The 17196-nt window shown below is 40.1% G+C and overlaps 2 gene segments (V, D, J or C); both read left to right on the top strand.

Moving 5' to 3' along the window:
- Positions 1–6182: 6182 nt before the first annotated feature.
- Positions 6183–6739, top strand: LOC108801071. The segment is given in 2 exon segments: positions 6183–6305; positions 6438–6739. Coding segments are annotated over 2 exon segments (351 nt in total).
- Positions 6740–13931: 7192 nt separating this feature from the next.
- LOC108801059 lies at positions 13932–14420 on the top strand. The segment is given in 2 exon segments: positions 13932–13980; positions 14113–14420. Coding segments are annotated over 2 exon segments (357 nt in total).
- Positions 14421–17196: the final 2776 nt, after the last annotated feature.

Raw genomic sequence — 17196 nt, 5'->3', positions numbered from 1 at the left:
CCCGTGGGGTCACAAAAGAAAGCTCTATCTGTCCCCAAAATTTTTTAACATAAATTGCAAGGCTATAGTCCTGTCATGCTGACTGGTGACATTTTTGACTGACTGGTGAGACACCGTCAAATTTTTCAAGCCCTGTATATATATATATATATTACCTCCCTCTCTCATTCATTCTCTCCAATTATCTCTCATTTCCCATTATACATTCCTTCTTTCAAAACTTCCTTTGGAGGTTTGCTAGGCTCCTTCTCATTATTCTATCCTTCTCCTTAAACCTACCTAATCTCCTCTGTCTGTGTATATTTTCCCCAATTCTCCCATATCTTATGAAATCTCTCTTTTTATCTGAGTCCCTTGCACTTAGCTCCTCCATGTATTTTATTTCCTCCATTGTGCTGGCCCAATTCTCTAATGTAGGTGGTACCTTTGACTTCCATCTCCGCGATATGCATACCCTAGCTGCAACCATTGAAAATATTAAGATTCCATTTTTTATCTTTTTTAGGGATCCAGGTATTAATGACAGTAGAGCCATAAAGGAATCTTTTTCCAAATGTTGTGTCTCTATGGCATTGTAAATTCCAAATACAGATTCCCAAAAAGGTTGCAGTCTAGGACAACTCCACCATATATGCAAGTATGTCCCCTCCTCCAGAGTACATCTCCAGCATCTGTCTGTTAGGTCTGGATTTATGTGTCTGATACCTTCTGGGCACCTATACCATCTAGATATAATTTTGTAGTTCTTTTCTTGGTGGAAGGAAGATACAACTGATCTATGTGTCGTATTAAATATTTTTTCCCATTCTCTATCCGATAGTTCCCTCCTCATTTCTTGTTCCCACCTTTTCATATACTTAGTATGTCCTTTATCTTCTTCTGCCCTTAATATGCCATATACCCTTGACAAAGTGTGAGTGACCGGAGCTTCTGATTGTAAGGGTACGCTGGGTTGCGCTCCAGCCTGGAACGCAGCCCTGTGTAACTATGACGGCAATCGCTGCTTGCTCTCCAGGCTGGAACGCAGCAGCCGCCGGACAGTCTAGTGGCTCCGCCCACTCACGCTCTGGCCGATAAATAGGAGCCAGGAGCTGCACAGGGTGTTCCACTAATGGAGTGCGCACCCTCTCAGCTCCATTCACCACGAGGACGCAATCCCTGGCTATCGTGAGCTCTGACCGTTCGGGAGGAATCCACATCAACAGCCATCGGCTCCCCCACTGCTGGTTCTCTCCTCGGGACTTCTAACCGCGAGTATTCAGCCTGTCACTTGGCTTTACACTGACTGTATTAAGTGAGAAGAGGGAACTCCCGGTGGAGACTGTTGGTATTGCAGTGCTGAGTTAAGCTGAAATATTGCAATTAGCTGTTACTCATGTGAAGCTTCTACTAAACCCTTCAAGACTAAGAGACTGTCTGTACTAAAGTGTGGATGATCGGGGATTGAGTTGTATACATATAGAAATACAGACATTCCTCGCTTTACGACTTACCTGCTTTACGACCACTCGCACTTACGACCGTCCTCCGATCGACCTCCGACCTTGCGCGTCAGCGTCAGTGCGCCGTGTCGCCGGCGGAAGTGGTGTCCTCCGATCTTCATTGCGGGTCCTGGTAAGTATTTTCATTGCCCGATGTACAGTACACTGTTCGTTACTGTACATCGGCAACGCTATACAGTACTGTACTAATGCAGTACAGTACTGTATAGAGTTCCTCACTTAACGACCAATCCGTTTAACGACCTGGTCGTAGGAACGGAACTCGGTCGTTAAGTGAGGAATACCTGTACTATACATCCCTAAACCTACTATTGAACCTCCGTCACCATTAGTTTAACCCTTTATTTTAGTTACTGCGGTACATGATTTTGTTAACCCCATACTCTCCGCCTAAGACTGAGAGAGCCGCCTGGGGTTCAAACTGAGCAGCCGCAAAAGACACCGCCAACTCTCTAGCAGTGTGATATTAGTGGATGTCAAAAGACTCCGCGGTTGAGATCCTAACTGACCAACTTGGTGCGTTACACTGATAAACACAGTTTCTCAAATGTAGTAAATGACCTATTAAGGGTTTTATACGTCCTGAGGTGTCTTATATAATCTGAAAGCTGAATTGCCTCCATCCATAGCTTCCCATTAATTTGTCTTTCTGGTCGTAGATTTATTTTTACTTTCTCTCTGCCTGGTTCTAACACTTGCCACATCCATAAATGTGGGGTATCCTCCATGTTTAATATTGTGTTTGCTTGCATACCTGGTGGAAATTGAGGATTGCCCAAGATGGGAGTCAAGGGTCCAGGCCTAGATGAAAGGTTATATTTAATAACCTACTTATCCCATACTTGTAATGCCGTTTGTACTAGGAGAGGCAGTGTAGATGTCTGTGGCCTGTACTCTACTGGGAGCCAAGGAAGATTCCTCAGCAGCACTGGGGAAATGTCATTTTCCAATTTTATTACTCCTTTATCCTGACCTCTATGTATCCAGTCCAGTATTCTGGATATTAGGATCGCTTTATGGTAGAGTGCAAAGTCTGGGATTCCCAAACCTCCCCTATGTTTTGATCTCATCAGATCTTTTGCACTTATTCTAGGAGTTTTGTTTGCCCAGACGAATTTCATAGCTGACGATTTTATTTTCTTAAAAAAATCTTCAGGTAGGTGAATGGGTATTGTCTGGAGTCTATAAAGTATTTTTGGGAGGATATCCATTTTTAAGATGTTTACTCTCCCTATCCAAGACATTCTTAAACTATTCCATGAGTGGAATTGGGCAAATATATTGTCTATCCAATCCCTAAAATTTATAGCATACAGTGTGTTAAGTTCTTTCGGAATATTAACCCCAAGATGTACAATATATTTAGCCTGCCATCTAAACGGATAGTTATTCTTTATATTAGTTATTGTTTGATCAGTTAATGATATGTTTAGGAATTCTGATTTAGATAGGTTTAGGTTAGGTTTATTTGGAAGTTACTCAGGTCTCCATAGTTATTCAATTCTTTAAGGATATTGGGTATTGAAATTATTGGAGAAGTTATTAAGAGAAGTAAGTCATCTGCGTATAATGCTATTTTATGCTGTTGTGTTAGAGTAGATATACCTGTAATCAAGGAGTTTTTCCTAATAGTTGCCGCTAGTTGTTCCATTACTATAACCTATAATAAGGGTGAGAGAGGGCATCTCTGCCGGGTGCCATTTTTTATTGGGAAAGATGTAGACAATCCCCCATTAACTCTAACCCTTGCATTTGGATGTGTATACAATGCCATCACTTTGCATAGAAAAAATTCTCCCACTCCCATTTGCGCCAGTGATTCTCTAAGGAATGTCCAATTTACCCTGTCAAATGCTTTTTCGGCATCAACTGACAGAAGGCAAAGTGGAACATCTCTCTTCTGTGCTAATTCTATTAAATCAATAACTCTATTGGTGCTGTCTCTGGCCTCCCTGCCCTGTACAAATCCAGTTTGGTCTAAGTGAATAATTTTAGGCAGCACCTTTTTTAACCCGCTGGCCAATACTTTAGCATATATTTTTAAATCTAAATTTATAAGAGAAATTGGACGGTAATGTCCACATTCTGATAGATCTTTTCCAGGTTTTGGGAGTACCGATATATGTGCCTCCATTGTCTGTATAGGGAATGGGTTATCTTCTGTAACTGAATTACATGCTTTTATAAAGAAAGGGCCTAGCAATCCTTCGAACTGTTTATAAAATCGGGCTGTAAACCCATCTGGGCCAGGTGCCTTATCATTTTGTAATGTGGTTATCGCCCCTTTTATTTCTTTTCCTGAAAATGGCGAGCTCAGCATTTCACCATCCCAAGCATCCAATATCGGCAAATTTGCCTCTTCTATATATTTCCTCACTTTGCCTACCAATTTATCCCTTGGCATTTCCGTGTATTTACCCCGTAGTGCATATAGGGATGTATAGTACTTTTGAAAAACTTCTAATATCGAGGATGGTGAATGCTGCATGTTCCCCCCTCCACCTTTAATTCGTACTATTTTAGTGTTTGGTGACCTTGGGTGTATTTTCTTAGCCAGTCATTTTCCACTTTTACCTCCCTCCTCATAAAATCTTTGTTTTCCTTTATCTCTGGCTATCAACGATTGTTGATCTAGAATATTGCGAATGTCCCTTCTTACCTCCCTCAATTGAGTGGAGGTTTTTATTGTCACATTCGCCTTATTCATCGCCTCAAGTTCATTTAATTTTGCAAACAATTCCTTTAATATACTCGCCCTTTCTTTCTTTAGTCTGGCCCCATGCTTGATTAATATCCCCCTTATAACACATTTCATTGCCTCCCATTGAATAGGGTTTGGTGTTGTATCATCTTGATGATCCATTATAAAGTTTTCAATAGTGATGTTTATTTCCTCTTGACATACTCTATTTTTCAACAAATTATCATTTAATCTCCAATTTCCCATATTTCTATGCCTATTTTCAATTTTTAGTGATAAACATATCGGTGCGTGATCCGACCATAGTATTGATTCTATCTTAATCTCCGGGGCATAATCCAGCAGCTTCTGATGTATCCAGACATGGTCTATTCGACTATAAGAATTATGCACTAGAGAGTGATATGTAAAATCTTTACCCATAGGATTCAATATTCGCCAACCATCTACTAGTCTCATATTATCCATTTTAGTTTTTAATTTTTTTAAGGCCCCTCCCATTGTGTGTGGTTTCCCGGTGGTGTCCAGTTGGTTGTCGAATATTAAATTCATATCTCCCATTACCATACTTGGGCCCACTCCATATTGTTGAAATCTATTAAGTGTCCCTATACAAAACTTGTGCTGTCCCTTATTTGGTGCATATATATTAGCAAGTGAATATGGTACCATTACTTTAGTTTTTTTTTTCACTTACTCACATTTTTAAAATTATTTCTGTGGAAAAAAAATAGAAATAAAATTGAGGTTAATAAATGGGTCTATTTTGGCACAAGGTCCAGGATACTTAAAAGGGAGCTGCCAATAACCCCAGGGGCCATTTGAAACATAATGCACCTTCCAAAACCAACTTAAAGTATATCTCTACCCAAGACAGAAATGTAACATATTGTAGCTCACCAGTCCTTAGATGTGGTGGCTGCATTTGTTTTTTTAGGCTAAGAACATTTACAGCAAGTACAGAAAATACCTGTCGATCCTGCTAGAAATGTTATTAGCTTTCCCCGCTATCTTATGTGGATTACAGAACACCACCACCTATGTAATGGAGATGGGGTGACATTTGTAGTCCTAATCAGGAGAGCAGCCTAGAGTGACAACATTACTCCACCATAGATACATCACAGTGAGTGAGTGTTGTCACCCTAGGACAGGAAGTGTGTTACTGGCAGGATCACCAGATAAAAATAAAGAAATAAAGCCTGAAATAAAGAAACTTAATGCAGCCACCACACCCTGGTAAGCAGCCATAAATTAAATTTTTGCTTTCGGGTTAAGTTATGCTTTTATTTTCGCCTTCCTCAATTACTCTAATGTATTTTATGAAAATGCTGAAATATTGCCAAAAATCTCCTGATTTTCACAGAAATTACAGAAAGATGAAAACTAACATTCTGCCACTGCAACAGAAATAGAACAGAAATCTTCTGAAGTGGTCAGTGCATATTGCCATAGAGGGCAAGAGGGGCAGCTTCCCCTGGGAGCACAAAAGACAAAAGGCTTAATGTCAGAATGGGGTAAAAAGAAAATGTTATATTAAATGTTTGTGAGGTTTGTGAGTAAGCCACCATTCACACATATATTTTTGGTGTGATTAGGGATTCCTGCATCAGGAACTTGCAATTTCCTGCAACATTAATCCCTAATCTGTAATTTATAAGTGGCAGCTGTCACCTGTTCAAGTTAATAATCATGGTACAGCCACTACATTTGAATACCAGCACACTGCATATAATTGTATGTAATACGATTACATGCGGGTTAAAATCAATCACTCTCCCTGAACGCGTCAATTGCACATCCAGGGAGAGTGATTCCTAACCACATGCTTTAATCTATGTTAATAATTTGTGCCAATCTCTTTGAATGGTTCGCTGCACTCAACTGAATCTATATTTATATTACAGATGACAGTCGACCACAGAATTTCCATCTCCCCGGTATTTGCATACACAGTTTGTGGGGTGTACCATCTCCCCTGTCACTCTCTCTATATATCTCATTGTACAGGAGACGTCTTCTACTTTGTATCTGACACTCCACAAACATCAAGATGCTTTCTCACAGTTATCTGCTGGCCGTCATCTTAATTTCTATTCAGGGTGAGAGATGAGGCGCCTTCCATCATCCTCTGCACATACATCTATACATTGTACAATAAATACACACATCAGGATTGATAGGAAGATATGCAGACATTTATCAATAATCAATATGTCTCTTCCCATCCTCAGGATCCTGTGGACAGATTGTGATGACTCAGACTCCGGATTCTATCTCCGTGTCCCCAGGACAGACAGTCAGTATGACATGTACATCCAGTGCTGGTGTAAATGGTAATTATCTAGCCTGGTACCAACAGAAGCCCCAACAACCTCCAAAGCTTCTTATCTATCGGGCCAGCACTCTGCATTCTGGGATCCCGGACAGGTTCAGTGGTTCAGGATCTGGAACTGAATACAAGTTAACTATTACTGGAGTGACTGAAGATGATGAAGGAAAATATTACTGTCAGCAGAGTGATAGCACTCCTTAGACACAGTGATACAGAGCCGTACAAAAACCTCCTTCCTCTTTTATAAAATAATAATATGATATGACGGCTTTTATATATACAGTATGTGATGAAATCTATAACATCAATGATAACAAATCTGTGATTGCATGGAAAAGGGTTGTGAATGATCATGAAAATTGTAATATAAAGTTTAGAAAAGTGTTTCTATATCCCACAACAGACAATCAGATAATAAATACATTATTTGGGGCTACAACCCTTTGCTGTAGGTAATGTACTTACTTGCTACACTTTATTGCAAAGGTTCAGAGTGGATAAATCAAAATTATACTGCTGGGTGCTCTGTGGGCTCTTGTTTTAATGTAGAAGTATTTACAGTATACTTTCCCATTATTTCTGAATTATATGCAGACAAATTTGAGAAACTCCCTCAATATGTTTGTTTTGTGTTCCAGTTCTCACAGCACATTGTAAAATAATTAAAAAATATTTCTTACCTTTTAGATGTCTATATGTAGGAGGCTTTGTGCAAGTTTCTCAATTTCAGTGCTAAAGAAAACTCTGTCCCCATACAAATACCAGGGACAGACTGAGCTTCCCCTCACTAACATTCAATGCTTTTAGATCTTTAACTCTTTGTTAGGACAGACAGTGTTCAAATCTAGTTTACAACTAACAACAAGAGGGTTAATTATAATAATGTTTTGCTGCCCAGCCCCTGCCCCCCCGTATCCCAGAGCAAAACTTACTCAGTACTGAGAACTGCATTTCTTTCAGAATAGACAGAATAGAGTGTGTGTTGTGCAAGCAGCAGTTAAAAAAGGTATGCTACATAAATGTGAACGTGTTATAAATATAAAATGCAAAAAGGAAAATACACTTTAAGGAGAGGCGAGGTACATGAGTTTAAGAGATTCGACCAGATACTCCTCCTGTTTAAAGTTTTATTTCCTAATTCAGTTTAATTGCATGAACTCCACGTCCTAAAACAAACAAAACGCAATGCACATTTGTAAAGCACACTGCTGTCATTTATAAATGTGTGGCAATATCTAACGAGGTATCTTTTTCCTGAGATGATGTACATGGCCACATGTCCTAGTCACATGTTACAGAGCTCCAAGAAGTAAAGGGAGATGGATTCATCTGCCCTCAATAAAAATGGCCACTATGAGAAGAATGGGGAGGAAACGATATATAAGCTAGACAAAGAATAAAAAGCCGATATATATCTATAAGTATCTGTTTGTAGATTGTCATTACTAAACATTTCTAGGGTTAGGTAATTTTGTTGTCATTTTAAAGATAAGAAAAAAGTTATTTAACTACTTGAGTACACCCTTTCAGTGCTGTGATAGTTTGACTAACACATATTCCATCATGCAACACTGTACCTGAACCATTTGTAGAATGACGTCTATAGACATCTTTCCAGAAATGGACATCTATCTACTTGTCATTTTTTTTACAATACAGCTGTATGGAGGTGGTTAATGTCAGCTTAACAGCTATGCATTGTGTATGTGTTGAAAGCACGCCATGCAAGTGTTAGGACATTACAATGGCACTCCAGTTGGCTCTCCTAAAACGATGCTACCCAACCAGTATTTTACTGGCCTGGCTGGTAGAAATGGGACTTGTTACCAAGGACATTAATAGGACAGAGGTCATGAGGCCCTGTATTCTTTACAGGAAAGTGGCAACCTTAACTACACAATGGTTGTGCTTTACTGCTTCTTATCTTGTGCTTTAACAAAAGCATGGCTGCCTCTATGTACATATATAATTACAAATTACACATAGACTCAGTTTATTTTTAATATTATTAATATTTGTATACAATTATTTAAATACAACGTATAAAAATCAAGTGGCTATACAATCCTTTTAAAGTTAATGTATAACCCTTTTTTTTTATTTATTTAGGGCAGAGGGTTTATTAGGGGGGTATTTAGGGTGGTTTGGTTTATTGTTTTTATTTTCTTTGTATATGTGTTTTTATTTTTATTTTATACCGTTACTTTACTTTTTTTGCAACTTTTTTATTCTTTCTGTAGAAAAAATAGAAATTAAATTGAGGTTAATAAATAGGTCTGTTTTGGCACAAGGTCCAGGATAGTTAAAAAGAGTTTCTGTTACCCTCAGCTGTCATTTAAAACTTAATACAGATTCAAAACCAAACCCAAGAAATTTTTTTTTATAAATTGCAGCTCACCAGTCCTTAGATGTGGTGGCTGCATTCATTTTTTTCTTCAAGGCTAAGAACATTTGCAGCAAGTACAGAAAATAAATGTTGATCCTGCTAGAAGTCTTGAAACTGAAATCTCAAAACAATGTTATTAGCTTTCCCAGCCATCTTGTGTAGAAGAGATGGGGACATTTGTAGTCCTAATCGGGAGAGCTGCCTAGAGTGACAACGTTACTCCACCATTACTACAGCACAGTGTGAGTGTTGTCACTTTAGGACAGGAAGTGTGTTACTGGCAGGATTTTTCTACTACGGCCGGCCCGGAGGCAGTTAAAGAAAACAAATGCAACCACCACATCAGAGGACTGGCAAGTTGCAATAGAATAAATTTTTTTGTTTTAAGTTTAGTTACACTTTATTTTCACCTTCTTTATTGATTCCAATGTCTGTAATGAGACTGGGCTTCCTCTCTTTACCATACAATGCTTCTAGATCTTTAGCCCTTTGTTGTGGCAGAGAGTGTTCAAATCTGGTTTATAACTGTTACGCGATCTGCCAGCACAGTACAAAAATTGTTAATTAATGTTTAAATTAACCTTAACCCCCACCCCACCATGCATCCCAGAGGAAAACTCAGCACAGAGGACAACATTTCTTTCAGAACAGAACATGTATTGTGCAAGCAGCAATTAAAATAAAAAAATAGTTGTACTATGTAAATGTGAACATGTAAGAAATATAAAAAGGTGTTGTCCCAATATCCCAATTTGGCTGTAAACATGGAAATATACTCTAAGGACAAGACAGGTACATGTCTTTGAGAGGTCCAACCAGGCAGTCCCCCTGTTTAAATTGTCCTTTCTTCATTTGCAGAGTCATAAAGAGAGCAATGAACATTTGCATAGAACATCGCTGTGCTTTATACATGTGTGGCAATATTATTTTTAAATTTAAAGTTGGGATATGGGCACAGTAAGGTCATAACCCTGATTTATAAATGCTTCCCTTAGTATTCCCAAAACTCACATTATTTATATATCCAATGAGTCAATAAAAGGAATCACTCCTATCTTTACTTCCCCAGACCTTTCTCATAATGACTCCGTATAACACAATACTGCAATATGTTAGAAGATACCACCATCTACTGGTAGACCTTGACATAGAGCTTTATTTTGGTGATATTTAATAACCACTGGGATTTTTATATTTTACTACAAAAGGTAAAAACTACCAACATTTAAAAAAAAAATCCCTACTTTCTGTTAAAAAAAATGCTAGGAAGATACAGACAACTGCCAAAATGAAATCTTTTTGGACAGTAGACACCCCAAGGTGATCTAATTTTCTGCTGAAACTTTTTGCAAATGAAGGAACATGGTGATATTGAGGGGTTAAAACACAGAGCTTGGTAATGGTGAACTGGATACACCACATCAGTGCATACATAGAGGGATCAGGAGATGAAGGGGTTAATATACAGGTCACAATACAGAGGCAGACTGGAGACCAGTAGTTTAGGAGATGATGAGCAGTGGAAGGGTTAAAAAGGCCTGCGTCAATGAGATTCAATAAATTAATTGTCAGTTGCTGTAGATCAGCTGTATTGATTTTCCCATTCACAAACTACAAAGAGTAATCTCCTTCCTCTGTAGTAAGAATAAGGTGGGGGGACCCTGGGTGTAAACAGTGTGCAAGGATGCCAGGGATTGGTCCTGGAAGGTTGGTATGTGTCCCCTCTATGTTGGTTGTGGTCCCTTTAAGGGCCAGCAGAGTGTTAACTGCCAGGCAGGAGAAAGTGGCTAAAAAACACAGGAAACTCCACAGAAGGTGTAGAGGAGTTGGAGTAGCACAGGTGTGTAAGCTGCTGATCTGGACTGGGTATTACGTACTATTTGTTCTGTGGGAAGTTACTAAAAAGCTCTGGAACTCTGGTGTTGTACCTGTGAGCAAGACTTACGTCGGTGAGACTCTGTTTTATGTTGGGCTGAAGATACGTGAACCTCATTTTGTTATATGCTGAAGATAAGTGAACCTCATTTTGTTATATGCTGAAGATAAGTGAACCTCATTTTGTTATATGCTGAAGATAAGTGAACTTCATTGTGTTATATGCTGAAGATAATTGGACCTCATTTTGTTATATGCTGAAGATAAGTGGACCTCATTTTCTTATATGCTGAAGATAAGTGGACCTCATTTTGTTATATGCTGAAGATAAGTGGACCTCACTGTGTTATATGCTGAAGATAAGTGGACCTCACTGTGTTATATGCTGAAGATAATTGGACCTCATTTTGTTATATGCTGAAGATAAGTGGACCTCATTTTGCTATATGCTGAAGATAAGTGGACCTCATTTTGCTATATGCTGAAGATAAGCTATTTTTATTGGATCGCCTTGGTTGTTATCCTTTAGGAAAAATAAAAACTGTTCCTGTTTAAGAAAAAAACAGCTTTAAGACTGATCCCTGCATGCTTACCATTATCCAAATATCACAACAGTAACATGTGACCTCTGTAATTAGTCATCACACCAATCACATATCACAGAGCCACCCGGATTGGCCCTGTACATTGTCTCTATGTACTCAGCTGTCTGCAGCTGGATTTAAAGTTGTGATATGGGCACAGATACTAAAGGGGTCAGCAGACGCCCTGTGACCATTTGTAAGATGACATCTATAGACGTCCTTCCAGAAATAGACATCAACCTCCCCGCCATTTTTCTACCATACAGCTGTAGGGAGGTTGTTAAGTTCAGCTTCACAGCTATGCATTGGTGTTGGAAGCACACCATGCAAGTGTTAGAACATTGCAATGGCACTCCAGGTGGTACTCCAGCTAGGGTTGCTACCCAGCCAGTATGTTGCTGGTCTGGATGGTAGAAATGGGATTTGTTTCCAAGGTTATTAATAGGGAAGAGTTCATGAGGCCCTGTATTCTTTCACAGAAAAGGTGACAACCTTACCTCCAGCACACTTCAATGTATGGTGATGCAGCACAGTGCATTGTGATGTGCTGTGCCAGGAAAAATAGTGCAAGTGCATTTTCTGGTTTATTGTGGTACATTGGCAGTAATTATTTGTAATGAAATATGTTCACAGTGGCAGACATATTTACTCATATGCAGGCTCTGTTTTCTGCTTTGTTGTGCTACACAATGGTTGTGTTTTACTACTCCTTATCTTGCGATTTAACAGAATAATGGCTTCCTCTATCTATTTTTCTTATTTTTAGGGGGGTGTATTTAGGATAGTTTAGTCTATTTCATTATTTTAGTGTTCTTTGTGTTTTTCTCTTTCACTTTATAGTCATACTTTAATTTTTTCTACTTTTCTACTGAGAAAAAAGTAAAATTAGGCAAATAATGTGGCCCTTTTTTGCACAAAAACAGGTATGGGATAGACAAAAAGAGCTTCCATCCCCCCTAGGGTCATTTAAAACCTAATACATCTTCCAAAACCATCTTAAAGTGTATCTAAAGCAGGGGTGCCCATTAGGTAGATCGTGATCTACCAGTAGCTCTCAAAGCTGATGCTGGTAGATCACAAAGGGTGTGAATGGCGGCCCCTTTATTCCATTTTGGTATATTTATTTCGCTGTGCACACATGATTACCTATTAGCCGGAGTCTGCTGAGCCAAGCTCCCTGACACCTTTCTGGTGGATACTGGTGGTTGAATTGCTATGTATTACATCAAAGAAAATTGGTTTACACAGCCTGTTGCATTGTACTGTTTGCAAAATACAGGAAGGTGAGCCAGGAGAGAGAGCGAGGAGAGACAGCCAGGAGAGAGAGGAAAGACATCCAGGAGAGAGAGGAGAGACAGCAAGGAAAGAGAGAGAGGAGAGACAGCCAGGAGAGAGAGAGAGGAGAGACAGCCAGGAGAGAGAGAGAGAGAGAGTCAGCCAGGAGAGAGAGAGAGGAGAGACAGCCAGGAGAGAGAGAGAGAGGAGAGACAGCCAGTAGAGAGAGCAAGGAGAGACAGCCAGGAGAGAGAGAGCGAGGGAGTTTTTTTCGTTGGTAGATCTCATGTAGCTCATCATTTGAAAAGTAGATCTTAACACAAAAAATTATGGGCACCCCTGATCTAAAGCATCCAGAAATGTAATATTTAGCAGCTCACTAGTCATTAGATATGATGGCTGCATTATTTTTCTTTTCTCAAGCTAGGAACATTTACAGCAAGAGCAGACAATATCTGTTTGTCCTGCTAGAAACCTTGTGTCCTTTAAACTTTCTGTGCACATAACTTAAATCTCAAACATCCTAAGCTTTCTCTGCCATCTTCTGCGGATTTCAGAACACCTCCCCTATCTATTAGAGATATGGGACATTTGTAGTCCAAGTAAGGTGCATAGAAGGCAAGGGGCTCAATGTCACAATGGGGTAAAAAGAAAAGTCTAATCAATGGCTGTATGGTTTGTGAGTAAAGCATGCAATTTTGAAAAAGGATACAAGTTGAAAACATTGGGTCTGCAATTATATTTCTGTTGTTTGTGGGGTGATTTTTACAGACTCTGTGGCCAAGGTCTACATATACCTTTACATAAGAAGGTTTGGTGTCATGGCCAAGTACTATATGAAATTACAGTCATTAATTGCCTTTTCACACTATGCATTACGTTAACCCACTGGTTGGGACGTGCTACATTAAGACGTGCTACATTCTGAATCAGCTGTTATCACACATCAACACAAAATATTTTTTTTGCAGAGCAGCAGAATGGGCAATCTGTGCCTGGTGCTAATTCACATTATTCAAGGGCACACTGATCATATTCTTGGTATTCTTTAATCCATAACTATAAATTGTGACACAAACTATGAATGGTTTTCTGCACTCAACTGAATCTATTTTTATATTCAGTCAGGTGACAGCCGACCACAGAATTTCCATCTCCTGGTATTTGCATACACAGTGTGTGGGGTGTAACATCTCCCCTGTCACTCTCTCTATATATCTCATTGTACAGGAGACATCTTCTACTTTGTATCTGACACTCCACAAACTTCAAGATGCTTTCTCACAGTTATCTGCTGGCTGTCATCTTCATTTCTATTCAGGGTGAGAGATGAGGCTCCTTCCATCATCCTCTGCACATACATTTATACATTGTACAATAAATACACACATCAGGATTGATAGGAAGAAATACAGACATTTATCAATAATCAATATGTCTCTTCTCATCCTCAGGATCCTGTGGACAGATTGTGATGACTCAGACTCCGGATTCTATCTCTGTGTCCCCAGGACAGACAGCCACCATCACATGTACATCCAGTGCTGGTGTGAGTAGCTACCTTGCCTGGTACCAACAGAAGTCCCAACAACCTCCAAAGCTTCTTATCTACGGTGCCAGCAATCGGCAATCCGGGATCCCGGATAGGTTCAGTGGTTCAGGCTCTGGGACTCAATTCAAGTTAACAATTACTGGAGTGACTGAAGATGATGAAGGACGTTATTACTGTCAGCAGTATCAGCATTACCCTCTCACACATTGATATAGAGCCGTACAAAAACCTCCTTCCTCTTTTCTAAAAGTTATATAAGGATAACATAGCTGTCATAAAAAACTGAGGCAATGGAAGTTTGTTTATTATAATAAGAAAAACAGAAATCACAAAAATTAAATGAATGAAGTGGTGTGTACATGGATAGAGAACTGGCTACGGGATCGTATCCAGAGGATATCTATAAATGGCTCCTTTCAAAACTGGGCTGGTGTCATGAGCGGTGTACCTCAGGGTTCTGGGCTGGGTCCCATGCTGTTCACCCTAATTATTAATAACATCGGGGAGGGTGTGAATAGTCATGTTTCAGTGTTTGCAGATGATACAAAAATCGGGAGGGTAATAGAAACGGATCAAGACAGTATAACATTACAGGAGGACTTGGATAAAATAGGGGAGTGGGCAATTATATGGCAGATGAGGTTTAATGTCGATAAATGCAAAGTAATGCACTTTGGAAATAAAAATAAGCAAATGGGTTATACAATTGTGGGTATGCCACTAGGGAAGTCAGAAATAGAAAAAGATGTGGGGGTCATTGTAGACCACAAACTGAATGGTAGCTTGCAGTGCCAGGCTGCAGTAAGCAAAGCTAGTGGGGTCCCGTCCTGTATTAAGAAGGGGATGTATTGCAGGGACAAGTCTATAATTGTGCCACTTTATAGATCACTGGTTCAGCCCCATCTGGAGTACGCGGTCCAGTTTTGGTCACCAGTACTCAAAAAAGATGTCCTTGAGCTGGAGAGAGCCCAGCGGAGGGCAACCAAACTTACTAGGGGAATGGAGGACCGGAGCTATGAGACGAGGCTACTAAATTTAAACATGTTCACGTTGGAAGTAAGGAGATTAAGGGGGGATATGATTTTAATGTACAAGATGTTCAATGGTGACAGCAATATTAGCAACAAACTCTTTAAGATTAACCCCATTACAAAAAATAGAGGCCACCACCTAAAACTGGTGGAAAAGAAATTCCAGCACAAGGGGCGAAGGGGGTTCTTCACAGTAAGAGCGGTTAGGGTCTGGAACTCACTGTCACCAGCAGTGATTTCAGCTCAGAGTGTGGAATCGTTCAAGAAGCTTTTGGACGATTTACTGAGGGACCGTAATATACAGGGGTACAAGTACTCCTAAGAATGAGAATAGGTTGGACTTGATGGACTTATGTCTCAAATACTATGTAACTATGTAAATTTGAAAAATATGTCTGTCATAAAAAACATTTTAGTGCTCTGCGGGCATTGTTTATCAAACTGTGTTTGATAAGGATCTGCATCACTGGGCAATGTGATAGAGAAAAGATGTGCAGTGTGGGACTTTTTTTTATGCAAGACTTGTCAAATGTCTTAGTATCATTATTTAAACTTTCAATTGTTTTTGGTGCATGAGTAAGGGTACTACTGTATCTACCCCTTTCTCATTCACATAGCTAGGTGGGACAGCATCTTGTTGTGTAAGGAACGTACCCTGGTGAGGTCAGGTGCCGCCGTCCGTCGCGGGCCTGTGCGGGCACATCGGGCCCCTTCTTCCTCGGGTCGCCCACGTCAGGTGATGGCCTCTGGTGGCAGTGCCCGTGATCGTGCTGCGCAGGCGTGTTGCGGATCGCCGGCGTCTCTCTCTCTGCCCGGCTCTACGTCCTGCGCAGGCGCGCCCTGTAGCTCCGCCCCCTCTAGAGCGAGTGCTCGGCTTAAAGCCGCCGCTCGTTAGTTGATCGGCGTCCCACTATTGATGTAGCAGGACGCTGATCAACTCAGCGCTCCATTCGCTCCTCTGGAACTGGACTAACGAGTCAACTACTGAAACTCCGGACGCATACCCAGCAGTAACGCAAGTACCCTGGGCTATAGCACACTATAGCACCAGGTCTCCTCATTGACTAGACTGGAAGACTGTGTCATCGGTCTACTGTGCTATAATCACTGCTGTGCATACTTATCATTGCTGGTTAAATAATCACTGCTCTGCATACTCATCATTGCTGGTTTCATAATCACTGCTGTGCATACTCATAATTGCTGGTTTACGTATTTTTGGGGGGGGGGTTTCCCCTTTTTTTATATGTGACTTTTATTTTATTTTACTTTTTTATATGTTACTTTTATTTTTTCCACCACAGTCACAATGGAAGACAAGGCAATTTGCCTTGTCACAGATGATTGCAGTTCACACCACCGCACCACTGTATATTGAGGTGGTGTGCACTGCAAAGAGTACAGCATGCACTACTTTTGTTTCAGCACAGTGTAATGCAATACTGAACAACCACCTTCCACCATGCTCTGCCCATAAAACTTAATGAAATGTCACTTTTAACATTTCAATAAAGTTCAAAAAAAATTAAAAAGTAAATAGTGAGATGTGCTGGAATTGGCACATTAGCAATGTGCTGGGCATCGCACACCAGGATCTGCATCAATGGACCACATAATAGACAATGGAAGTGAAGTGTTGGACTTTTTTTATATAGGTCAATTGTCATTATTTACACGTTCACTCTTTTTTGATGATTAAGGTTACTATGTACATCATACTCATTTACGTAGAGGGGTGGGGTCTATTTTATTTGTAAAGGGGGCCTTCAGATTCTGAATAACCCACCAACCGCAGACCTCCCACCACTTCCAGGACATGTTTGTGCAAATGAAGCCCTGGTCCTCATTAACACAGGCACCCGACCATGTTTAGGGCATGTGGCCTGGTATATTATCACACACTCACCCCCCCCCCCCCTTACCGGACTGCTCTACCTTTCCCTTTTTATGCAGCT

Source organism: Nanorana parkeri, unplaced genomic scaffold (assembly GCF_000935625.1).
Source record: "Nanorana parkeri isolate BGI_ZX_2015 unplaced genomic scaffold, ASM93562v1 scaffold2208, whole genome shotgun sequence".
Lineage (NCBI taxonomy): Eukaryota > Metazoa > Chordata > Amphibia > Anura > Dicroglossidae > Nanorana > Nanorana parkeri.
This window is presented reverse-complemented; position numbering and strand designations above follow the sequence as displayed.